The 24815-nt window shown below is 43.8% G+C and overlaps 2 protein-coding genes, 2 long non-coding RNA genes and 1 pseudogene across 10 annotated transcripts; 1 reads left to right on the top strand and 4 right to left on the bottom strand.

Annotated features, from left to right (window-relative positions):
- Positions 1–1291: 1291 nt before the first annotated feature.
- Positions 1292–6544, bottom strand: LOC148899881 (syntaxin-6-like; annotated as a pseudogene). Its single transcript, XR_016114690.1, has 7 exons — positions 6510–6544; positions 4923–5119; positions 4180–4286; positions 3851–3955; positions 3661–3755; positions 3469–3567; positions 1292–2778 (listed from the first exon to the last, which is right to left on the bottom strand). The product of XR_016114690.1 is annotated as a syntaxin-6-like (transcript).
- Positions 6545–6723: 179 nt separating this feature from the next.
- Positions 6724–13429, bottom strand: LOC148899880 (uncharacterized). Of its 6 annotated transcripts, XM_088995404.1 has the most exons (5): positions 10938–13429; positions 10211–10237; positions 9442–9465; positions 8601–8772; positions 6724–8518 (listed from the first exon to the last, which is right to left on the bottom strand). In XM_088995404.1, exons 1-5 carry the CDS (start codon positions 10996–10998, stop codon positions 8476–8478), a joined length of 327 nt encoding a protein of 108 aa, XP_088851530.1. In that variant the 5' UTR covers positions 10999–13429; the 3' UTR covers positions 6724–8475. The 6 variants fall into 6 exon arrangements, 1 of the variants encoding a protein (XP_088851530.1); XR_016114833.1 differs by lacking the exon at positions 10211–10237 and adding an exon at positions 8918–8988 and having other exon boundaries at positions 6724–8772; XR_016114832.1 differs by lacking the exons at positions 10211–10237; positions 10938–13429 and adding exons at positions 8918–8988; positions 9799–10204 and having other exon boundaries at positions 6724–8772.
- Positions 13430–14204: 775 nt separating this feature from the next.
- Positions 14205–15791, bottom strand: LOC148899879 (uncharacterized). The gene is made up of 2 exons (XR_016114830.1): positions 14915–15791; positions 14205–14769 (listed from the first exon to the last, which is right to left on the bottom strand). It is a non-coding gene; the product is annotated as an uncharacterized LOC148899879 (long non-coding RNA).
- A 2554-nt stretch (positions 15792–18345) lies between these two features.
- Positions 18346–19407, bottom strand: LOC148899878 (uncharacterized). The gene is made up of 2 exons (XR_016114879.1): positions 19275–19407; positions 18346–18901 (listed from the first exon to the last, which is right to left on the bottom strand). It is a non-coding gene; the product is annotated as an uncharacterized LOC148899878 (long non-coding RNA).
- A 638-nt stretch (positions 19408–20045) lies between these two features.
- LOC148899877 (uncharacterized) lies at positions 20046–23998 on the top strand. Its single transcript, XM_088995397.1, has 2 exons — positions 20046–20502; positions 21957–23998. Exons 1-2 carry the CDS (start codon positions 20376–20378, stop codon positions 23240–23242), a joined length of 1413 nt encoding a protein of 470 aa, XP_088851523.1. The 5' UTR covers positions 20046–20375; the 3' UTR covers positions 23243–23998.
- The last annotated feature ends 817 nt before the right edge of the window (positions 23999–24815 follow it).

Here is a 24815-nt window from a genome sequence, read left to right as displayed (position 1 = left end):
AGACAGCTGAGATAGGCTCCAGCAACCCCCGCGACCCTAATGAGGAAGAAGCGCTACGGAAAATGAGATGAGAGATAGCATTAATGGTATAATTGTACACTATATTATGATATATTAATTATTATATATAATTACACTATATCAAATATTGTATGGCTTGATTTATGTGTGCACATAGACCATTCACTAACTTTGACTTTCCCTGTGGTTACTCTGGTCTGATGATCAGCTGTCACTCATTTGCTTTTCATACCAATAATGCTATCATACCTACCAGTAAAAAATATCATCATTGAATAATAATAACAGCATAATGCGAGAACATTTGTCCACCTGTCTACCCTAACGCCCCCCCCTGCCCCCTTCTCCTCACTGCTGCGTGTGTCTGTAATTCTCCCCTCCTTCCCCTACCACGGATATCCACCAATCACTTGCGGCTTTAACCGAAGACTGGGAGTGGGGAATAGAGGACAAAAAAACGTCGGCTCCCATTTGCGGCTCCTTGTTCGGAAACGGCTCTCTTCGTTCACTTCAGAGATCCGGCCAAAGAGCCAGTTCGTTCGAGAACGACACATCAGTAGTGTGTGGTACGTGTGCTTGCATGTTTTCCTTCTCTCTGTGTTGCAACAGGAATACATACAGGAATGCACGACTTGCTTGTTCTGTAGCCACTAGGGGACATAAACCAGTGTATTCTTGTGCCGGTCCCAAGCCCGGATGAATAGAGAGGGTGGTGTCAGGAAGGGCATCCGACGACGTAAAAGCTTGGCCAAAACAAACATGCCAATCAAAATTCTGAAGATGTATGACACTAATTCGCTGTGGCGACCACTTGGGGGTAAAAGCCGAAAGGAAATGAAGAAGAAATGCACTCTACTGTATTTTTACACATAAGACTACGAATAATGCCATATTTCAAATCAATCTCCGATCCCGAAAAGGCCACTGGACTCCTCCCGCCTTCCTTACACGAAGAAGTGACGATTCCTCGCGCGACGTTGATTGACAACTGACTTGGTTGTTCTCATCTGAACAAGAAGAAAACAAACGGGGAACGCCGGCCTGTCAAAAGGAATTAGCAACAACAACAAATTGGCAAAAACAAAACGATTGGCAAAAGGTCGTTCAAACAGAACTGGAAAAAAATGGACTTCTGGAAAGAGGTTGCGATCCCAAGAAGCTGTCACTGGGCAAGTGGAGTCGATGACCCTTATTTTATTGGTGACAGTGTTCTGTTGACTGGTGAAAGACTCTGATGTTTGCCTCGCCAATAGACATTAACACATCGATCTCCAACAAACTAAACTGAACATGAATGCAAAAACAAAAGAAACAGATTTACCCCATGCACAATGAACTAGTAAATACATTATTTGATTGATTACCTGATTTGAATTATTAAGTAACAAAGTTCAAAGTATAAGTTACTTTATTAGTGATAAATGACAACTCATTTTGCCAATATAATCTTAGAAGTGCATTGTTAATCGAGTCAAAACATGTCAGGAGAGCACTCACAAACTGTGGTTACCCTCGGTGGTCCTTTATTTAACAAATGTCAAAAGGAAAGAAGAGGGAATGAAAGCACAAATTCTGAAGATACTAAAAGGAGAGCAGTAGCAGTACCTTACATTGCAGGAATTGCTGAAAAACGACAGAGTCCTTTGGCAACACAAAATTCCGACTTATTTCAAACCGATAAATACTTTAAAGGACAACCGACATCCGACATCACTTTTTCCTTTCCTAACTGACATCAGAAAAACGTTTTATAGCATCTAAAATACCCAAAACACGCAGGCGGATATTTTTAGCCAAATGCAAAACAACGATAAAGATGACTTAAAGTGTCCAAAATGTTCGTGACGTCACGCCAAGACGTCTTGCATTGCTGGAGAATCAAAACAATGGCTTCAGATTCGGATAATATGCTTTCTTGTTACACATCCAGTTATGAATATGATTCAAATAGTTCTGAAGAGGAAAGCTTACATGTTTGCAATCGATTAAAGAATTTATTCCGTGTCATTTTGAGGCAAACGGGCGGGGGGGAATGTGTGGGTGAATGTCTCACCCAAATAGAGGCAGAAAATGGCGTCCAAACTCCTGTGAGGAATTAATCAGCCCGTTTCTCCAGGCTGATAAATTCCTTCCATGGCGCTTGGTCGCCCTCTTCTGGCGGCTTTTTGGTGCAACACGAGGTTTTCAGACCAAACAAGTACAGCAAAATACATTGACGTGATGGAAGGACTGCTACAATGTGTCTTTTTTCGTTCAGGGGTGTTGCTTCTGTGACGTGACGTGAGGACTCGTCACCAACTCAAAAACAAGACTTCCTGAATACTCAGCGCGAGTCTTAAAACGTAAAATATAGCAATATGCGGTGGAATCTTTGTCAAATACGCTCAGTAGAAGTCATTTGAAGTCATTTTACAAATTATGGGCACAACTTGTCCGGAGACGTCGGTTGTCCTTTAAGGCAAAAATGAGAGTTTTGAAAGTTGTACGCCCGACGTAAAAGTTGCATGCCTCGGGCCACCGCCCAGACGCTATTTCAAACACTGTTATTATTATTATTATTATTATTATTATTATTATTATTATTATTATTATGAATGTGATGAAAATAAAGTGCACTTTTTCACGACAGTGTTTGCAACAATGTAGCGATGGATGAACCTTTTTGGTCCAGGCAAACTGCTTGGAGGAGGAGCCCAAAGAAGAACCGGAGCCGGAACGGGACTAGCCTGCGACGCACCATGAAGGTACCAGATGAGCCTAAAGAGTTTGATGGTTCTCTTTATTTGTAAGTAGGTTTGTTGTCAGATCTCTCTCTGTCCCGCGACAGCTCCTTTTATACCATTTTCAAGCGTGTGATATGCGTCAGGGTGCGACACACATCAAGGAGATCAAGGACTTGAAAGACATCCAAGCTGCGGTGCGCACTGGTGAAGCCACAAGCCCGGCCGGCACCACCACAAACAACCTTTGATCTCCTCCTCCTGGCTCAAGATGTCCGAGCGGACAAGGAGAAGCGTGGCCTTGAAGGAGGAGGAGGAGAAAAGGAAGCAGAAAAGCCAAAGAGGAGTCGCGGCGCCCTGCCAGCCCAGAGGAGACGCACATGTGCTTTTGTGTCCATTGCATCACAGCTCGGTTAGTTCATCATGAATGAACGTTGATGGTATTTAATGTGAACATTCATCTTATGATTGATCCCTTCTAACGTTCAAGAAAGAAAGAAAGAAAGAAAGAAAGAAAGAAAGAAAGAAAGAAAGAAAGAAAGAAAAGCTTCCCCAAACAAATCTAAATACTGCAACAAATACGCAAGCGAGCCCGTGGTGTTATTACGCACAAGTCAAAGTGTGATTGACAGGTGTCAAAAGTCCAGCAGAACAGAAAAGCCAAAGGCCTTTTCAGAAGGCCTCCTCAAGTTCTCCTCAGCGGCAGCTAACGAGTCCGCCCACCCACCTAGCGTTGGTCATGTGGGACACTTTGGCCACTTTCTTCATCACGTTGTCCAGCCTGGAGTGGGTGCTGTCCATCTCCTGGCCAAAGTCGTCCAGCACGCTGTCCGCCGGAACGCAAACCAGGAAGCCGAGCTTACGCAAACTCCGCCACCGTCACGACTGTCGGGGTGGGGGTGGGGGGCGGTAATCTTACTCGGCTTGCTGGTCCAACTACAGGCCCATCCTCTCAGACAGGTTCTTCAAGACGCCGATGGTTCCTGACACCAGCTGCAGCTGCTCCGCCATCAGCTGACGGGAGGGAGGTCGCAAGCAAGCAAGCGAGCGAGCGGCATTAGCAAAGCAAAGCTAGCGCCCCCCCCCCCACTCCGTGCATCTTGGCCAACCTGTTGCTGAAGCTGCTGCTCCTCCATCAAGTCCGAGATGACGTCGCCCAGCCGCCGCTGCGGTGGGCCCAAATGATCACGGGGGGCGGCGGCGCCCGGTGGCGCCTGCGCACAGATGGCACTCTTGCGGCATCGGCGCACACGCGGACATTTTGCATTTTGGACAGAAGGTGACGGAGGACCTGTTGCTTTGCTCCGTCCACGGAAGCCAGGGCCACACCGCCCGACACACGCGCCTTCATTTCCTGACCTATGAGGGAAAAGCCACCCGCACGGCGAGCGCCTCAATGCCAGTCTCGTGCGCGCGAGACTCGCATTGAGCCGCCTACCTCGATGGCGCGTCGGGTGTCGCTGATGAAGGCTTTCCTTTTGGCCAGCTCGGCGCCATCCAGGTTGAACTTCTTTGGATTGGACTCCACGATGCGTTGGACAACCGCTAAGGACCAAGCGCCGTGCGGCAAATTACGCAGCTCTCTTTTTCTTTTCATCATCATCACAATCCATTTCATTTCTAAGCGCCTTTGAAAACTCTCAAGGATGAAGTTTTTCTGTGGCTGAGCAGCAGCAGTGAGCCACACGCGCCAGCCAGCGTTCACTCAACCTGGAAGGAACTCAAATAGATAAAAAGCTAGCTCGCTCGCTCGCTAATAGATAGCCAATAGCTCGCTAGTTAAGTGGCTAGCCAGGTATATAGCTAATATCTAGCCAGCTTGATAGCTATAACGCTAATAGATAATCAGATAGCTAGGTAGCTAGCCAGCTAATAAATGGCAAATAGATAGCTGCCACGTTAGCTCATCAAATGGGCTAAATGGCCAGCCGGCCACTCGGCCGGCCATGAATGTCCTCTTGTTGCCCACCGCCAGCCGGTGGTTGGCCGCATTGTACAACTCCTGGCGGGCGAAAGAAGCTTGCTCATTTCTTCCAGTTGTCTGCCAGACGTGACGGAACGCTCCATTTTCTGCACTATCCATTTGAAAGGGCGTGGCATTAGGAAATGCAGAGATGGACAAGCACTTTGTTTTTGCAGAGGGGGCGTGAAAAAGTGAGCCAAAGCCAATGAAAGGCCGACGGCCCCGGCGGCCGTTTGAAGGCCCGCCGGAAAGGATATTGACGGTCTCGCGGAGGTCTTCCAGGTCCCACTGGATGGAGCGCAGAGCGTTCCTCAGCTCGTTGGTTGTCCATTCCAGCTCCTCCTTGGAGGCCGCCGCCCCTTCCAGCAGTCTGCCACGGAGGCTCCGAGCGCCGCTCAGCGCCTTCTGCACCTCACTGGGGACACGCAAGCGACCATTTTGAAGCGAGCGGACCGTCCCGTGGGCACGGCACGGCCCGCCCGCTCGCTCTCGCCTCGCCGCGCGCCGTCCGCTGACGCTGGATGCGGGACGCCTTCCTTTTCTTTGGACTGGAAGCCACGGGAATTGTTTGCCTTCCTCCCCACCGAACAAATTGCTTCTTTGAATTCGTAGCAAGTAACTTTCCCGGCCCGATAGTAGCTTCTTTTCAATGTTTTCATTTCCTGTTTGAAAATAAAAACGCAAGGTGGCTAGCTAATTTCCATTGGTTGGAGTCCGCAACCTTGCCACCTCATGGACGACGGAGGACTGATGGCCTTTCACCTCCTGAACCTTTCAGACCTGCGTGCGTGCGTGTGCGCGAATGGCAAATTCGCGCATAATTACGTCCACTGATTTGACAACGGCAGATGTAGTTAAGAACCACGAATTGGGAACAATCTGGCTCCATTTTTCTCCTCCCATCCTTTTCTCAATGAATGGTTTGATTGACGACCAGAGTAATAATAATAATAATACATTTAATTTACAAGCGCCTTTCTGAACACTCAAGGACACTTTACAACAAAGACAACACACAAAACAGTAAAATCATGCATAAAGCAATAAATAATAAAACAGCATAATAAATTAGACCATGTAAGCAAGTTTAAAGAGGTGGGTTTTCAGGTGAGATTTGAAAGTAGGAAGGGAGTCAATGTTGCGGATGTTGGGTGGAAGTGAGTTCCAGAGTTTAGGAGCGGAGCGGCTGAAAGCTCTGCACCCCATCGTTGTGAGACGGGCAGAGGGCGTGTAGAGGTGGAGGGAGGAAGAGGATCTGAGGGCCCGAGTAGGAACGGAGATTTGAATTAGGTCAGACAGATGGGGGGGGGGGGGGGGGGCAAGGTTATGGATGGCTTTAAATGTAAACAGAAGTATCTTGAATTCAATACGGAGTTTAACAGGGAGCCAGTGGAGCTGTTGGAGGACAGGGGTGATGTGGTGAAAGGAGGGGGTTTTTGTGATGATCCGGGCTGAGGAATTTTGGACTAGTTGGAGTTTATGGAGACATTTTTGATTGACCCCGAAAAGAAGTGAATTACAATAATCGATACGGGAGGTGACGAGACTGTGGACGAGGATAGCAGTGGTGTGAGGGGTGAGAGAGGGACGGAGACCATTGATATTGAGTAACAGCTATCGCTTCGTCCGTTCCGTTCTCGCGAGAGCTCGTCTGTCATTAGGCGTCGATAATTGGTTGATTGGAGAATTCGCTCGAACGGGTCGGCGCCTGAGCTGCTGCCGGGACTCGCTCACTTCTCGGACGCTTCGCGCCCGCATGCGGTCGCAAGCTAACTAACAGCTTGGAAGCGGTGAGCTTTTCTGACCCTTTGACGACGAAGAAGGGATCTTCCATGGACATGTTGCGGCCTCCGCTTCCGCTTCACTCCATCGCTTGTGCGGAAGCCTTCACAAAGGTCCACCTGTGAAGGCCTCATTCTTTCTTTCGGTTTGTTGACATCAGCGACTGCTTCCGCAGCGGGAAAAGCTTGAACACGTCATTGGAGATTGACGGGAAAATATAGCCGGCGCCATCTATTGGATACAAGTGCAGGTGCAGTACACCAAATCAATAATAATAATACATTTCATTTCTAAGCGCCTTTCATAGCGCTCAAGGTCACAGGATACTTTTTTCTGTGGGTGGGCGGCGACAGCCACACGCGCAGCTTCCACTCAACCCGGAATGACTCAAATGGATAGAAAGCTCGCTAGCCAGCTAATACATACCTATAGGAGATGCTAGTGTGTCGTCATTTGTTATGATCACGTGATCGGCCGCTAACTTCCGGTAGGCAGAAAGCCTACCAATACAACAGTTGTTAGCGAGTGCTTTCATTGTATTGTAAGCTTATGCGTTTCATTTTCGGTTTAGATGAATGAATCTTCGCATTTTAGTACAATGGTGATATCGCGTGTGGTTGTATAAAACTTTATCCATGTTAACTCCTGATAATTCAAAGAAAAGGTATCAGCGAGCACAGCGTCGGTAAGATGACAAGCAGACGGCAGCAAGGATCCAGCAAGAAAGGAACAACGCTGCCTCAATTCTCCTGGGACTATCTAACTGTACCAGTAACATTGATCAAGAAGAAGGGGATTCATGTAGAAAAAGCCATCGAGCGTGTTAAAAACTTTAAGATTCTAAGTACAACTATGAGAATTAATCTTGTGCCTCCGTTTGACAATATTATGACAATGTGCTGCGCTCTTTCAAATTTGCATCCCAAGTTAGTTTAATGACTTACCACAACTGACATAGTATGTTCCCTTTCAAATGTTGTAATGATTAAATATGATTCAAAATGTACAACATACACGACAACTTTGTCTTCAAAAACAATACGGCGACTGTTCAACGTTGTAATAAAACACTGGATACACGTGTCCACTTTCTATGTATTCATAAGCTTTGAGGGACTCATATGCCTTCAAACTATCGTGAGTGAACTGTCTGGGAGTATCGACGAGGTCAAAATAAATATCGGTGAAAGTAATGTCCGGCCACAATGATGAATCGTCAACCCATCCATTCTTCATATTGAAAGGATCCGGCAAGTTACAAGTACGGTCACGATATCCTAGCTTCTCAAAGTATCGCTCTCGGACTTCTAACGGTAGTTTTCGCACATAATGGGAGCATTGTTCAGATTTCATGCGACAGTAGTTCGCTTTGTCCATACTCGCCATTGTTGCTTTTGCCTACCAGCAAGAAAAATCGCGTGATTCGTGACGTCACCTCCATAAACAACTAGCATCTCCTATACACTCACCGTATAATCACAAATCATCTTAATTTTACTGCAATATGGTGTTTTGTTAATTGAAAAAGAATAGTTTAATTACGAATTTAATAGTAAAGGCTAAAGTAGCCTTTTATTTATGTTCAAGAACCTGAACATGTGGACCCAAATATTCAGGATTATAATATAATAGCAACAATGCATCATCATCTTTTCCTTTCGGCTTGACCCTCATAAGCTTTAAAAATTAAAAATGACACCACGGGGAACGAAAATGTTCTGTAAAAACTCTGCAGTCGCTGCAATAATGACTTTAAATAACAATTTCAATAAAATACTGAAATTTGACTTCAATGTTAAATACACCTAACAAAGTAAAATGGCAAAACAAAGCATCATTTGATTGAAGGTTAACACAAGGTTGAATATTAAAAGAAGGCCCAAATTGTTCAATGCCTTTGATGTGGCTGCTGCGGGCCCACACGGCCAGAAATCCACAGTGAACACACAGACAGGCAGCAAAAGCCAATCAATCCATTGTTGAACTTTGTCAACTGACTTTCACAGCTGTTGGTTCGACAGGGTGAGATGGCCTGCAGAGGGTGATAACGTCACTTCACCGCTGTTGAATCGACAGGCAGCGAATCAATCCATTGTTGAACTTTGTCAACTGACTTTGTTTGACAGCCGTTGGTTCGACAGGATGCGATGGCACGGTGTGTCCACCGGAGGGCGATGACGCGCCTTGCTCCCAATTGAATCGGCGGGAAGCGTCTTAATCCATTGTTGAATACCACCTGTATTGTCATTTGATGTACTTTGACCGCTGCTGATTCGACGGTGTGGGCTGGCACAATATTCAAAGAAAAAACAAACATGTATCTCAACATCCATTATTGCATTGAATCACCATTCTTGTTTTGTGTTACATTGTTTCAGATCAGATCAAAACGTCCCTGAACGTCATGAAACCGAAGCAACGAAAAGCAAACCTGGTCGCTGTTAGGTGTACTTGTTGCGCTGTCCACCGTGGTAAGGGAGATAGTGTTTTGGAATAAGAAAACTAAAACACAAGACAAGCAGTGATGTACGTGGTGGTTTACTTTGAATGCCCAGGGGCAATAAAAAGGTAATGCGCACAACAACTTCCTGTCCAACAATGTAAATCGGTCCGACACAAAACGTTAAACGAAGCAGGTTTTCCTTGTTTAAATAAACATTTTAGATGTTTACCATTTGCAATTTGCTTTCCCTGTAACCAAAATATTAAATAAGGTACTTTTTAACCTGTCACAAACTTTCCGAGATGAAGTGAATCCACGTCAATGATGTACTTTGAAATTGTGTGTGACCAATCGCTCTATTTCTTTTGGCTGCATTTGTGTGTAACAAAAACCGATAGAAATGAGTCAAAAGTCCTCCATTCATTCAGATCGACGGAATTCAATTGCGATGCGTGACGAAAAGATTGGACATGTGTATTTCGTTTGCTTTGGTGTCTGCTTTCGGTTCTTACCTGCCGTGGTTGTAGTTTCTTGTCCTGTTGAAAAACACTTCAATCAATGATCAAGTAAGTACAAAGCTATTTAACCCGTCGGCGCCGACTGACGATCGCTATTCCGAGGGTCCTGAAAAATGACAAGAACTCGGTTCTTGGCTTCACCTACGCTTGACTGTGACTGTCCAGTGCGTGTAAAGTGTCCTTGAAAGCTTAAAATGTGATGCATTATCACAAAGATGGACGGACGCATGCAGACGTTTTTGACGCTGTTAGGTGTACTTGTTGCGCTCTCCACTGTGGTAAGGGAGATACACTGTTTTGGAATAAGAAAACTAAAACACAAGACAAGCAGTGATGTACGTGGTGGTTTACCTTGAATGCCCAGGGGCAATAAAAAGGTAATGCGCACAACAACTTCCTGTCCAACAATGTAAATCGGTCCGACACGAAACGTTAAACGAAGCAGGTGTTCCTTGTTTAAATAAACATTTTAGATGTTTACCATTTGCAATTTGCTTTCCCTGTAACCAAAATATTAAATAAGGTACTTTTAACCTGTCACAAACTTTCCGAGATGAAGTGAATCCACGTCAATGATGTACTTTGAAATTGTGTGTGATCAATCGCTCTATTTCTTTTGGCTGCATTTGTGTGTAACAGACACCGATAGAAATGAGTCAAAAGTCCTCCATTCATTCAGATCGACGGAATTCAATTGCGATGCGTGACGAAAAGATTGGACATGTGTATTTCGTTTGCTTTGGTGTCTGCTTTCGGTTCTTACCTTGTTTGGGTTCATCGTTGGGCAACACTGTGGTTGGAAAACACTTCAATCAATGATCAAGTAAGTACAAGTGATTTAACCCGTCGGCGCCGACTGACAATCGCTATTTCGAGGGCCCTGAAAAATGGCAAGAACTCGGTTCTTGGCTTGACCTACGCTTGACTGTGACTGTCCAGTGCGTGTAAAGTGTCCTTGAAAGCTTAAAATGTGATGCATTATCACAAAGATGGACGGACGCATGCAGACGTTTTTGACGCTGTTAGGTGTACTTGTTGCGCTCTCCACTGTGGTAAGGGAGATACACTGTTTTGGAATAAGAAAACTAAAACACAAGACAAGCAGTGATGTACGTGGTGGTTTAGAGTGGCTGCCTTTCCAGCAACTCATGTATTTTTTTTTCTACTTTCATTCCTTTTGTCACTTTGCTGCTGTGAAATGTAAATTTCTCCACTCCGAGACTAATAAAGGCAAATCCAATCCAATTATTATTATTATTATTATTATTATTATTATTATTATTGAGCTCAACAATTGATGTGCAAAGACAAATTCCTGGTTTGACAATTTGCTATTTTTAGCCTTCACCACCAATTGGCCCCGATTTTTTTCACTGGTCTTCATGCCGACGTGCTAACATGTCGGGGTCAATTCGGTCGACGAGCGGACGCCCTTTTTCTCGCCGCGTCTAAGGTGATGGCAACGTTGGCGACCTCGACTGGCTGGTTACCTGTCATGCAGATGATCAGGAAGCACAGCAGGATGCCCAACAAAACTTTGGCCCTCATCATGGCGATTCTGGAGTCAAGAAGGAACTGTGGAAGAAGGAACCGTGGAAGAAAGAACCGTGAGTCGCTTCCGATGTCGGTCGCCGGCAACGAACGAGTTTACTGCCTGTGGTTCTTTGCGTTGGCTCCTTGCTGCAGCCTCCAGCCAAACGTCATCATAGAGCGCCGGCCGGGTCCTTGTGAGGCGGTGCTTTGTCCTTTGATCTTTTATATCATCGTAGAGAGGACAGAGTCGTCGTGACGCCTGGCTTTGTTTGGCGCCATGCTTAAAGGACAACTGACATCACTTTTTTGTTTGCTAACGGACATCAGAAAAACGTTTTATAGCATCTAAAACACCCAAAACACGCACTATGATATTTTTATTCAAATGCAAAACACCAATAACAATGACTTCAAGTGTCCAAAATCTGCAAAAAAATGGAGCTGCGCATTGGGCATTTTCAGAAAGTCCCGCCCCCAGTTTGTGACGTTACGCCAAGACGTCTTGCATTGCTGGAGAATCCAAACAATGGCTTCAGATTCGGAGAAGATGCTTTCTTGTTACACATCCAGTTATGAATACGATTCAAATAGTTGTGAAGAGGAACGCATATATGTTTGCAATCGATTAAATAATTTATTCCGTGTCATTTTGAGGCAACATTGGGGGGGAAATGTATCACCCAAAAAGAGGCAGAAAATGGTGACCAGGCTCCTGTGAGGAATTAATCAGCCCGTTTCCACAGGCTGATAAATTCCTTATATGGAGCTTGGTCGCCCTCTTCTGGCTCTTTTTGGTGCAACACGACGTTTTCAGACCAAACAAGCATTGACGTGATGGAAGGACCGCTACAATGCGTCTTTTTTTAGGGTGAGTGGCGGTCCTTTAGTGACGTCACGTACGGACTCGTCACCGACTCAAAAACAAGACTTCCTGAATATTCAGCGCGAGTCTTAAAACGTAAAATATAGCTTTATGCGGTGGAATGTGACGAGTGTCACAACAGTGACTGTCTTCGCCTCTACGATGCTGCAGAAGGGATGGGTGAAGTCGCATGGGTTTCGTCTTGTGATTAACCTGAATCTCCTCGAGATTGTACTAAAATGCAAAACATTGTAGATAACAAAACAGAATTAACAACGTGTGATCGTATAGTGGTTATTTACAGAAAAAGAGAACACAACAAAAGTTCACTGCCATTCACAAGATGTCCCTGAACGCATCATAGGCGGAGACTCGGCAGAACACGCGGTGCGCTTGTAATGGCTGGCGCACAGTTCAACCCGCCACGGACACTCACGGGCAAATGAAACACGACACAAGAAACTAAATATTGTTCAATAAAAACGAAATGAAACAATTATTACCTGCAACACAGTATGGCAGAAGGGATGGGTGAAGCTTCTTCCCCCAAGCCATTAACTCTTTGAACTCTTTCAACAGTAGCCAAAATGGAACTGTATAGTGCCACTTAGCAGTTTTTTGACGACGATACTAGTGCAGCGTGTTCTACCGAAACAAATTCCTTGTGTGTTCTACATACTTGGCAATAAAGATGATTCTGATTCTGCTTCTGAATCTTTGTAAAATACGCTCAGTGGAAGTCATTTGAAGCCGTTTTACAAATGATGGACACAACTTGTCCAGAGACGTCGGTTGTCCTTTCACTAATGTGGATGCTGAATGGTATTCCTGCATTCCAGTACACCATCCCAATTGAATTTTCATCTTCCTGTTTATGAGACAACATAATTGTCACTCTTCAATTTCGGCAGCTTGTGTTTACAAACACTGTTGTGAAGGATTTGGAACACATTTCATGAACATTGACACATTCGTACAAAAATGCAATGCAAAGTAGAAAAATGCCTATTTTTGTTTTAACAGTACAAAATATTTGCAAGAATCTATAATGTATCAACTTCAACACATATACAGTGCGACCTCAAATTACGAACTTAATTGGTTACCAGACAGAGCGTGTAAAGCGAAAAAATTCCCATAGGAAACCATTAAAATGGGGGAATAATCCGTTCCCGGGTTTCCATAAAATATACTTTTCAACTAAATGAGCCTTAAAACTACACACAACCTACCTTATCCTATGTATAATAAATGTGCTATTGTATTGTAATGAAAGAAATACACTGCACTGTATGATAAAGTCACTTTATTTACATTTGTGATGGTCATTGATGGCTCTTAATTGACACCTGTTGCTTTCTGACTTGTAAGGTCTTACGAAAGTGAGGCGTCACATTATCATTCATCCTCGGAGGCGATGGACGTGTGAATTCAGAGAGAGGGGGTGTGGAAAGTAGCGCCGGCTGGAGCGCTGTTCGGTCGTGTGCTTCCACCGAAGATCACTGCGCCAGATCGAAGGTCGTGTGCTTTGGTGTTCCGGCCGTGGTGGGTGTGTATTATGAAAATAGTGCTTAATATAAGGTTTAATTTTCATAAAGACATAGTATGTTCCCTTTCAAATGTTGTAATGATTAAATATGATTCAAAATGTACAACATACACGACAACTTTGTCTTCAAAAACAATACGGCGACTGTTCAACGTTGTAATAAAACACTGGATACACGTGTCCACTTTCTATGTATTCATAAGCTTTGAGGGACTCATATGCCTTCAAACTATCGTGAGTGAACTGTCTGGGAGTATCGACGAGGTCAAAATAAATATCGGTGAAAGTAATGTCCGGCCACAATGATGAATCGTCAACCCATCCATTCTTCATATTGAAAGGATCCGGCAAGTTACAAGTACGGTCACGATATCCTAGCTTCTCAAAGTATCGCTCTTGGACTTCTAACGGTAGTTTTCGCACATAATGGGAGCATTGTTCAGATTTCATGCGACAGTAGTTCGCTTTGTCCATACTCGCCATTGTTGCTTTTGCCTACCAGCAAGAAAAATCGCGTGATTCGTGACGTCACCTCCATAAACAACTAGCATCTCCTATACACTCACCGTATAATCACAAATCATCTTAATTTTACTGCAATATGGTGTTTTGTTAATTGAAAAAGAATAGTTTAATTACGAATTTAATAGTAAAGGCTAAAGTAGCCTTTTATTTATGTTCAAGAACCTGAACATGTGGACCCAAATATTCAGGATTATAATATAATAGCAACAATGCATCATCATCTTTTCCTTTCGGCTTGACCCTCATAAGCTTTAAAAATTAAAAATGACACCACGGGGAACGAAAATGTTCTGTAAAAACTCTGCAGACTTTAATGACTTTAAATAACAATTTCAATAAAATACTGAAATTTGACTTCAATGTTAAATACACCTAACAAAGTAAAATGGCAAAACACAGCATCATTTGATTGAAGGTTAACACAAGGTTGAATATTAAAAGAAGGCCCAAATTGTTCAATGCCTTTGATGTGGCTGCTGCGGGCCCACACGGCCAGAAATCCACAGTGAACACACAGACAGGCAGCAAAAGCCAATCAATCCATTGTTGAACTTTGTCAACTGACTTTCACAGCTGTTGGTTCGACAGGGTGAGATGGCCTGCAGAGGGTGATAACGTCACTTCACCGCTGTTGAATCGACAGGCAGCGAATCAATCCATTGTTGAACTTTGTCAACTGACTTTGTTTGACAGCCGTTGGTTCGACAGGATTCGATGGCACGGTGTGTCCACCGGAGGGCGATGACGCGCCTTGCTCCCAATTGAATCGGCGGGAAGCGTCTTAATCCATTGTTGAATACCACCTGTATTGTCATTTGATGTACTTTGACCGCTGCTGATTCGACGGTGTGGGCTGGCACAATATTCAAAGAAAAAACAAACATGTATCTCAACATCCATTATTGCATTGAATCACCATTCTTGTTTTGTGTTACATTGTTTCAGATCAGATCAAAACGTCCCTGAACGTCATGAAACCGAAGCAACGAAAAGCAAACCTGGTCGCTGTTAGGTGTACTTGTTGCGCTGTCCACCGTGGTAAGGGAGATACAGTGTTTTGGAATAAGAAAACTAAAACACAAGACAAGCAGTGATGTACGTGGTGGTTTACTTTGAATGCCCAGGGGCAATAAAAAGGTAATGCGCACAACAACTTCCTGTCCAACAATGTAAATCGGTCCGACACAAAACGTTAAACGAAGCAGGTTTTCCTTGTTTAAATAAACATTTTAGATGTTTACCATTTGCAATTTGCTTTCCCTGTAACCAAAATATTAAATAAGGTACTTTTTAACCTGTCACAAACTTTCCGAGATGAAGTGAATCCACGTCAATGATGTACTTTGAAATTGTGTGTGATCAATCGCTCTATTTCTTTTGGCTGCATTTGTGTGTAACAGACACCGATAGAAATGAGTCAAAAGTCCTCCATTCATTCAGATCGACGGAATTCAATTGCGATGCGTGACGAAAAGATTGGACATGTGTATTTCGTTTGCTTTGGTGTCTGCTTTCGGTTCTTACCTTGTTTGGGTTCATCGTTGGGCAACACTGTGGTTGGAAAACACTTCAATCAATGATCAAGTAAGTACAAGTGATTTAACCCGTCGGCGCCGACTGACAATCGCTATTTCGAGGGCCCTGAAAAATGGCAAGAACTCGGTTCTTGGCTTGACCTACGCTTGACTGTGACTGTCCAGTGCGTGTAAAGTGTCCTTGAAAGCTTAAAATGGGATGCATTATCACAAAGATGGACGGACGCATGCAGACGTTTTTGACGCTGTTAGGTGTACTTGTTGCGCTCTCCACTGTGGTAAGGGAGATACACTGTTTTGGAATAAGAAAACTAAAACACAAGACAAGCAGTGATGTACGTGGTGGTTTAGAGTGGCTGCCTTTCCAGCAACTCATGTATTTTTTTTTTTCTACTTTCATTCCTTTTGTCACTTTGCTGCTGTGAAATGTAAATTTCTCCACTCCGAGACTAATAAAGGCAAATCCAATCCAATTATTATTATTATTATTATTGAGCTCAACAATTGATGTGCAAAGACAAATTCCTGGTTTGACAATTTGCTATTTTTAGCCTTCACCACCAATTGGCCCCGATTTTTTTCACTGGTCTTCATGCCGACGTGCTAACATGTCGGGGTCAATTCGGTCGACGAGCGGACGCCCTTTTTCTCGCCGCGTCTAAGGTGATGGCAACGTTGGCGACCTCGACTGGCTGGTTACCTGTCATGCAGATGATCAGGAAGCACAGCAGGATGCCCAACAAAACTTTGGCCCTCATCATGGCGATTCTGGAGTCAAGAAGGAACTGTGGAAGAAGGAACCGTGGAAGAAAGAACCGTGAGTCGCTTCCGATGTCGGTCGCCGGCAACGAACGAGTTTACTGCCTGTGGTTCTTTGCGTTGGCTCCTTGCTGCAGCCTCCAGCCAAACGTCATCATAGAGCGCCGGCCGGGTCCTTGTGAGGCGGTGCTTTGTCCTTTGATCTTTTATATCATCGTAGAGAGGACAGAGTCGTCGTGACGCCTGGCTTTGTTTGGCGCCATGCTTAAAGGACAACTGACATCACTTTTTTGTTTGCTAACGGACATCAGAAAAACGTTTTATAGCATCTAAAACACCCAAAACACGCACTATGATATTTTTATTCAAATGCAAAACACCAATAACAATGACTTCAAGTGTCCAAAATCTGCAAAAAAATGGAGCTGCGCATTGGGCATTTTCAGAAAGTCCCGCCCCCAGTTTGTGACGTTACGCCAAGACGTCTTGCATTGCTGGAGAATCCAAACAATGGCTTCAGATTCGGAGAAGATGCTTTCTTGTTACACATCCAGTTATGAATACGATTCAAATAGTTGTGAAGAGGAACGCATATATGTTTGCAATCGATTAAATAATTTATTCCGTGTCATTTTGAGGCAACATTGGGGGGGAAATGTATCACCCAAAAAGAGGCAGAAAATGGTGACCAGGCTCCTGTGAGGAATTAATCAGCCCGTTTCCACAGGCTGATAAATTCCTTATATGGAGCTTGGTCGCCCTCTTCTGGCTCTTTTTGGTGCAACACGACGTTTTCAGACCAAACAAGCATTGACGTGATGGAAGGACCGCTACAATGCGTCTTTTTTTAGGGTGAGTGGCGGTCCTTTAGTGACGTCACGTACGGACTCGTCACCGACTCAAAAACAAGACTTCCTGAATATTCAGCGCGAGTCTTAAAACGTAAAATATAGCTTTATGCGGTGGAATGTGACGAGTGTCACAACAGTGACTGTCTTCGCCTCTACGATGCTGCAGAAGGGATGGGTGAAGTCGCATGGGTTTCGTCTTGTGATTAACCTGAATCTCCTCGAGATTGTACTAAAATGCAAAACATTGTAGATAACAAAACAGAATTAACAACGTGTGATCGTATAGTGGTTATTTACAGAAAAAGAGAACACAACAAAAGTTCACTGCCATTCACAAGATGTCCCTGAACGCATCATAGGCGGAGACTCGGCAGAACACGCGGTGCGCTTGTAATGGCTGGCGCACAGTTCAACCCGCCACGGACACTCACGGGCAAATGAAACACGACACAAGAAACTAAATATTGTTCAATAAAAACGAAATGAAACAATTATTACCTGCAACACAGTATGGCAGAAGGGATGGGTGAAGCTTCTTCCCCCAAGCCATTAACTCTTTGAACTCTTTCAACAGTAGCCAAAATGGAACTGTATAGTGCCACTTAGCAGTTTTTTGACGACGATACTAGTGCAGCGTGTTCTACCGAAACAAATTCCTTGTGTGTTCTACATACTTGGCAATAAAGATGATTCTGATTCTGCTTCTGAATCTTTGTAAAATACGCTCAGTGGAAGTCATTTGAAGCCGTTTTACAAATGATGGACACAACTTGTCCAGAGACGTCGGTTGTCCTTTCACTAATGTGGATGCTGAATGGTATTCCTGCATTCCAGTACACCATCCCAATTGAATTTTCATCTTCCTGTTTATGAGACAACATAATTGTCACTCTTCAATTTTGGCAGCTTGTGTTTACAAACACTGTTGTGAAGGATTTGGAACACATTTCATGAACATTGACACATTCGTACAAAAATGCAATGCAAAGTAGAAAAATGCCTATTTTTGTTTTAACAGTACAAAATATTTGCAAGAATCTATAATGTATCAACTTCAACACATATACAGTGCGACCTCAAATTACGAACTTAATTGGTTACCAGACAGAGCGTGTAAAGCGAAAAAATTCCCATAGGAAACCATTAAAATGGGGGAATAATCCGTTCCCGGGTTTCCATAAAATATACTTTTCAACTAAATGAGCCTTAAAACTACACACAACCTACCTTATCCTATGTATAATAAATGTGCTATTGTATTGTAATGAAAGAAATACACTGCACTGTATGATAAAGTCACTTTATTTACATTTGTGATGGTCATTGATGGCTCTTAATTGACACCTGTTGCTTTCTGACTTGTAAGGTCTTACGAAAGTGAGGCGTCACATTATCATTCATCCTCGGAGGCGATGGACGTGTGAATTCAGAGAGAGGGGGTGTGGAAAGTAGCGCCGGCTGGAGCGCTGTTCGGTCGTGTGCTTCCACCGAAGATCACTGCGCCAGATCGAAGGTCGTGTGCTTTGGTGTTCCGGCCGTGGTGGGTGTGTATTATGAAAATAGTGCTTAATATAAGGTTTAATTTTCATAAATTTGACGTTCGTAAGACGAAAAGTTCGTAAGATAAGGTGTTCGTAAGTTGAGGTCTCACTGTATACATATGCATATACACATGAGAGGTCTTGATCTTATTTTGCCTCTTCATCTTTGGAGGAGCATATTTCATTCTCAACACTGCACAATGTTGACAAAAGAACAGGACAGCCATTCCATCACCAGAGGAAGTGATCTAGTTTCCCATTTGTTCTTCACTCATCATAGAAATTACTGCCATGTCTCCCTGCAAAGATAAATTGTGAGAATAGATACTTGAAATGTTTACTTCATGATAACTTTTAACGGATTTAACATATTCACATCAGTGGTGGGATACTGCAGTCATCATTTTCCGTATTCAATATTACATGACAATAATAAATCAGGGAGCGGCAGCACATTTACTAACTGTAATATCGCCTTTAAATTGTCTTAATAGCGTCATTATTAAAATAACATGAACAGTGCAAGTACAGTCGATAGAAATGATAGCTTCACTTTCACTTATTTGACTTACGACGACTACTGCCACGACTACTACGACAACTAATAATAATAATGATGTCCATGTTGCTCTTTATTATTTGTATTACGTCTGTGTGTGGCTGTACACCCACCTTGTCGCTTTCATACGCGTAGTGTCCACGCGAGGGACATTTCTTGAACGCAAGAAGCAAGTCCTCCATGATGCTCGAGTTTTCGCTCCGGCGTCTGCATTAGCCAAGCTGACCCGGAAGTAGATGAACGCGCATTTTCTTAAAAAAATATTGCGAGAGAATGCAAAGTTTTCGAGAGATTGCAAAGTATTTCGAGATCTTGCAAAGTTGTTAATTTTTTTTTCTTCGATGTCCCCTTAGGCCCTCGGAAGCTTAGGGGCTCCGTACCTTCGTGCTATTCTGAGACCGTTTTCATTCTGTCTGGGTGAACGCGTCGTTGCCTGAATAATTTGTAAACATTATTTTAAATCGGGCGGCCCGGTAGTCGAGTGGTTAGCACACCGGCTTCACAGTGCAGAGGTCGCCGGTTCGCGTCCCTGTCCGGCCTCCCTGTGTGGAGTTTGCATGTTCTCCCCCGCGTGGGTTTTCTCGGGGTCCTCCGGTTTCCTCCCAAACTCCATGGCTTTGACCACTCCAAATTGTCCCTAGGTGTGAGTGTGAGAGTGACAGTTGTATGTATTTGTGTGCCCTGCGATTGGCTGGCAACCAATTCATGGTGTCCCCCGCCTCGTGCCCGAAGACAGCTTTGATAGGCTCCAGCAACCCCGGCGACCCTAATGAGGAAGAAGCGCTACGGAAAATGAGATAAAATGAGATTATTTTAAATCCAAACCCCTGACGGTTTAGAATAATTTTATTTCGAAGGTGGTGAACGGGGTTCACTGTGGACAGATTTCCGGTATGCAGAGTATTCACAATTGCGACTTGACGCAAACTCGGACTGCGGCTCAAAACGCGCTTGACCCCGATTGACCAAATTTTCCTCAATTTGTCGGCGACGTGCTCAAAACGCCCACTCGGAGCGCCCACCACCATCTTGCTCGGTTAAAACGTCTTTCGTTGAAGCTTGTGTCCGATTAAAGTCGTCTCGGTGAACGTTGGACTTTCTAGTCTTCGTTTAGCTTATCCGAGTTTGCTAGCCGCTATCAAAGAGGACCTCGTTCTCAACACATCGCTCCGCCGAGATCGTAAGCGAAACATTTTGGAACTGTCGTCTGAACAATGTACGCAAGAAGGACACCAGAAGGCGAGAAGGACCTTTGTGAGGAAAAAGAGGACCACAAGGGACAACGTCAATTGCAGGACGCCATTTGGAGGATGCAGCCAAGAATTGTTCTTCACAGATTAGGTTGGCTCTAACTGCTCGTCTCGCCTTTTTTCACGTCTTTATGAACAGGCTGCGTGTGTTGTTTTTTGTGCACACGCGCTCAAATAAGTAACATACAATGCCTGTAGGAAATCACAAGTGCAAAGGCCCAAAGCTCTCATCACATATTTATAATAATAATAGTAATAAGAATAATACGTCTGTGTAAGCTCTCAGTCGTACAGGAGTGGTCCATCGATGAGAAGGTTTCTTCAGTCGTCATCTGTACAAAAGAAACCTTCTCATCGATAATAAGAATAATAGTAATAAGAATAATAATGCAGTTCATTTTTAAGCGCCTTTCAAAACTCTTAAGGTCCCTTTACAGTCACTGGATCAGTTCTTCTGTGGGTGAGCAGTGGCAGCCACATGCGCCATTCCCTCAATCCGGAATAACTCAAATAAAAAAAAAACTAGCTAGCTAGCAAGCTAATAGATAGCCAGCCAACTAGCTAGCTAGCCAATAGATAGCTAATAGATAGCCAGCCAGCGAGCTAACTAATAGCTAGCCAGCCAACTATAGAATCAAACCTCGAAACTTGTGCGCCATCAGGACTTTTGTTTCTGACGAAACCGATTCTGACATCAAGTGGCTCTTGGAATGATATGAGCAACTCGTATTTGCTTGTTCGACGAGTGATGCCTGACATGAGACCAAACGAGCATTCACTGCTGTGAGTCAGTCGCTCTCTCTCCCTCCCTCCCTGTTTGTATGTGGGGGGGGGGGGGGGGCATAGACAGAGATGCACACATGAAAGGCAGAGATTCTCCCGCAAGATCAACCTGATGAAGCACAAGTGAAGGCACACAGTAGAGAATAAGAATAATAATACATTTAATTTCCAAGCGCCTTTCAGAATCCCTTTGACTGCACCATGCGCACCAAGAAATTCGCCCAAAAGACACATGAGAACTCACACACGCAAAAACAAAAATGCAGGCTCACCGTAGGCTTGTTTGAACAGTTTGGACCGTCACATCCAGACGTACAAGGACGGAAACAGCTTTACATCGTCCGTGTTTGGCAAAATGTTCTAATTCAAGAAGTTCTTGCACATGAGACGCATATGGGTGTGAAGCCCTTTGTCTGAGAACGCACGCGGGTGCTAAAAGCTGTGTGTGTGAGTGTGTGTGGCTGGGGGAAGGAAGTGTGCACGCTGAGACAGACAAAGAGATTGTATTTGCACGAAAAAAGCAGCACTTGTCTCAGTCCCTCCTTTCTGATCTAAACATAAACACATTGGCTGCGAGACGTGGAAGCACCTGGCTAGCAGGTTGTTGCAGGCAAGGCAATTTTTCTATGCCGGCGTCAGTCTTTTGAAATCCACCACGAATGTGTTGCTATTCATGTCATATTTTAAGTAATCTGAACTAATTTCAACCCTGAGTAACTTTGACCATAATTGCATGTGCGTCTGTCTTTTTGTGTCATGCAGTCATCAGTGAAGATGCTTGTCCTGTGCGGCTGAAGAAGGAAGAAGAGGAAGCCCGCAACATTAAAAGGGAGGAGGAGCCAGAGCACCCTTGCACCAAAAATGATGACAACAGATCATCAAATGGCGATGGTCAATATGAAGAGTCTGACGGTGATCTGACACTTCCCACTGACAACAAACCCTGCAAATATTCTCTGTGTGGCAAAACGTTTACTGATCAGAATCATTTGAAAAAGCATGCGAGAACCCACACTGCTGAGAAACATTTTGGCTGCTCGGTTTGTGGCAAAGGATTCTCTCAGAAGGGACGCTTAAGTAACCACATAAAAACCCACACTGGTGAGAAACCATTCGCCTGTTCAGATTGTGGTAAAGGATTCCTTCATAAACACAATTTAATTCTCCACACAAGAACCCACACTGGTGAGAAGCCTTTTTCCTGTTCAGATTGCGGCCAAAGATTCTCTCAGAAGGGCCAATTAATTCACCACACAAGAATCCACACTGGTGAGAAACCCTTTGTCTGTTCCAATTGTGGTCAAACATTCGCAAGGAAGCACTCATTAATCAGCCACACAAGAATCCACACTGGTGAGAAACCTTTTTCCTGTTCAGTTTGTGGCCAAGGATTCTCTCACAAGGGCTATTTAATTAGCCACACAAGAATTCACACTGGTGAGAAACATTTTTCCTGTTCGGTTTGTGGCCAAGGATTCTCTCGGAAGCGCGATTTAATTAGCCACACAAGAACTCACACTGGTGAGAAACCTTTTTCCTGTTCAGTTTGTGGCAAAGGATTCTCTCAGAAGTACTATTTAATTAGCCACACAGGAACTCACACTAGTGAGAAACATTTTTCCTGTTCGGTTTGTGGCCAAGGATTCTATCACAAGGGCACTTTAATTCACCACACAAGAATCCACACCGGTGAGAAACCTTTTCCCTGTTTAGATTGCGGCCAAAGATTTGCTCATAAGGGCAATTTAATTCGCCACACAAGAATCCACACTGGTGAGAAACCGTTTTCGTGTTCAGTTTGTGGCAAAGGATTCTCTCAGAAGTGTGATTTAATTCGCCACACAGGAACCCACTCTAGTGAGAAACCTTTTCCCTGTTCAGTTTGTGGCAAAGGATTCTCTCTGAAGCAACACTTAATTAGCCACACAAGAACCCACACTGGTGAGAAACCTTTTTCCTGTTCAGATTGTGGGAAAGGATTCTCTCACAAGGGCTCTTTAATTAGCCACACAAGAATCCACACTGGTGAGAAACCTTTTTCCTGTTAAGAATGTGGTCAAAGACTATTAAGGAAGCATCACTTAAAAGTGCAAGTGAGAATCCACACCGGTGAGAAAGCTTTTGCCTGCCCAGTTTGTGGCAAAGGAATCTCTCAGAAGAGCCATTTACTGTAATTAGCCACACAAGAATCCACACTGGTGAGAAACCCTTTTCCTTCTGTGTTTGTGACCAAAGATTTTCTGTGAAGGGACTCCTAAAAAGACACTCAAGAACCGACGCTGGTAAGAAACTCATCCGAGCAGGCTTTATCAGGCTGATTGTAATTTATTTACAGTCATTTTCCCCCTTAGTAACATTGAGATTTTTTGGGGGGGCTTTGAGTTATGGTTATTAAATGTAGTTTTTTTTCTCACTCATTTTCAGAATTTTTTCCCCCTGTACCATCGTTGACTGTATAGCACCCCACGTGTTGTGAATTGTGTTTAATCATTTTTTTTATTGGATGCAATCCTAAAAAGAAAAGAAAAACATTTTAGCTGAAAAAAGCAACCATGTATAGTAAGGCCATTTTAGCCCCAAAAATGACCATTTATAAACGGGTGTAAAAATTGACTATATCCTGTATTGTAAAGTGTTTTTAGCCTGAAAAAAAACACACCATGTGTAGTATGCCGTTTCTATCTTAAAAAAAAAATACCATGTATTGTAAGGAATTTCAGCGTAAAATGAACTACCATGTATTGTAAGGCAAGGCATTTTTGCCGCGAAATAAACTACAGTGAAACCACAGGTTACAAACTTAATTGGTTCCCAGAAAGTGTGTGTGTGTGTCAAATGCAAAAAGTTGGTCTGCCAAACATTTATTTCCCATAAGAAACTATTAAAAATGAGAATAATCCATTCCTAGGTCCCCATATAACATAATTTTTTACTAAGTAAGCCTTAAAGGACAACCGACACCTTCCGACAAGTTGCGTCCATGATTTTTGAAATCACTTCAAATGACTCCTACTGATGACTTCAAATGATTCCCACTGAATCTTTTACTAAGATTCCACCGTATATAGCTATATTTTACAGTTTAAAATTTGCGCTGAATATTCACAAAGTCTTGTTTTCGAGTTGATGCCGATGCCGGAAATAGCATCACATTGTTGACTCCCCTGACCGAGAAAGCGATACACAGTGAATTTTGGGTACTTTGTTTCGTCTGTAGACACCGTGTTGATCGCTAAATTAGAAGGAAAAGTACATCAGTAACGTTAAGGTGAATCGTGTGGCAGCCAATTACGGTAACATGCAGAAAGAAGGTCTAAGTTGACACAAAGTCCCAGCGGGCAAGCCAGGCATTTCCAACGGACCAGAGCAGTAGCGCAACAGCCGGAGGCGAACGAGGAGCTAACCGGAGTTAGCGATTCGCTGCTTGGTTAACCGCTGTCATCCTCTGCGTCTGACAATGGGCAGAAAGTTGCTTCCAGCGTTGAAAAAGAGCAATCACCATATTAGTGGAACAAACCAATCAGACAAACATCTACCTGCTGTTAGCTCGTAGAGCACCAGCCGAAGGAGAACAAGGAGCTAACCGGAGTTAGCGATTCACCGCTTGGATGACCCCTGTCA

The sequence above is a fragment of the Hippocampus bargibanti genome, linkage group LG04 (assembly GCF_051943395.1).
Source record: "Hippocampus bargibanti isolate YZ-2025 linkage group LG04, ASM5194339v1, whole genome shotgun sequence".
NCBI lineage: Eukaryota > Metazoa > Chordata > Actinopteri > Syngnathiformes > Syngnathidae > Hippocampus > Hippocampus bargibanti.
The sequence above is the reverse complement of the archived record's forward strand: the minus strand, read 5'-3'. Positions and strand labels throughout refer to the sequence as shown.

Coding starts and splice junctions, on each gene's coding strand:
- LOC148899880 (XM_088995404.1), bottom strand. CDS start 10,998: ATGATGAGGGCCAAAGTTTTGTTGGGCATCCTGCTGTGCTTCCTGATC. Junction 9,466..10,210: donor CAACGATGAACCCAAACAAG/GTAAGAACCGAA, acceptor GTTTTTCAACAG/GACAAGAAACTACAACCACG. Junction 8,519..8,600: donor ACCAACGGCTGTCAAACAAA/GTCAGTTGACAA, acceptor CACCCTCTGCAG/GCCATCTCACCCTGTCGAAC.
- LOC148899877 (XM_088995397.1), top strand. CDS start 20,376: ATGTACGCAAGAAGGACACCAGAAGGCGAGAAGGACCTTTGTGAGGAA. Junction 20,503..21,956: donor AATTGTTCTTCACAGATTAG/GTTGGCTCTAAC, acceptor TGTGTCATGCAG/TCATCAGTGAAGATGCTTGT.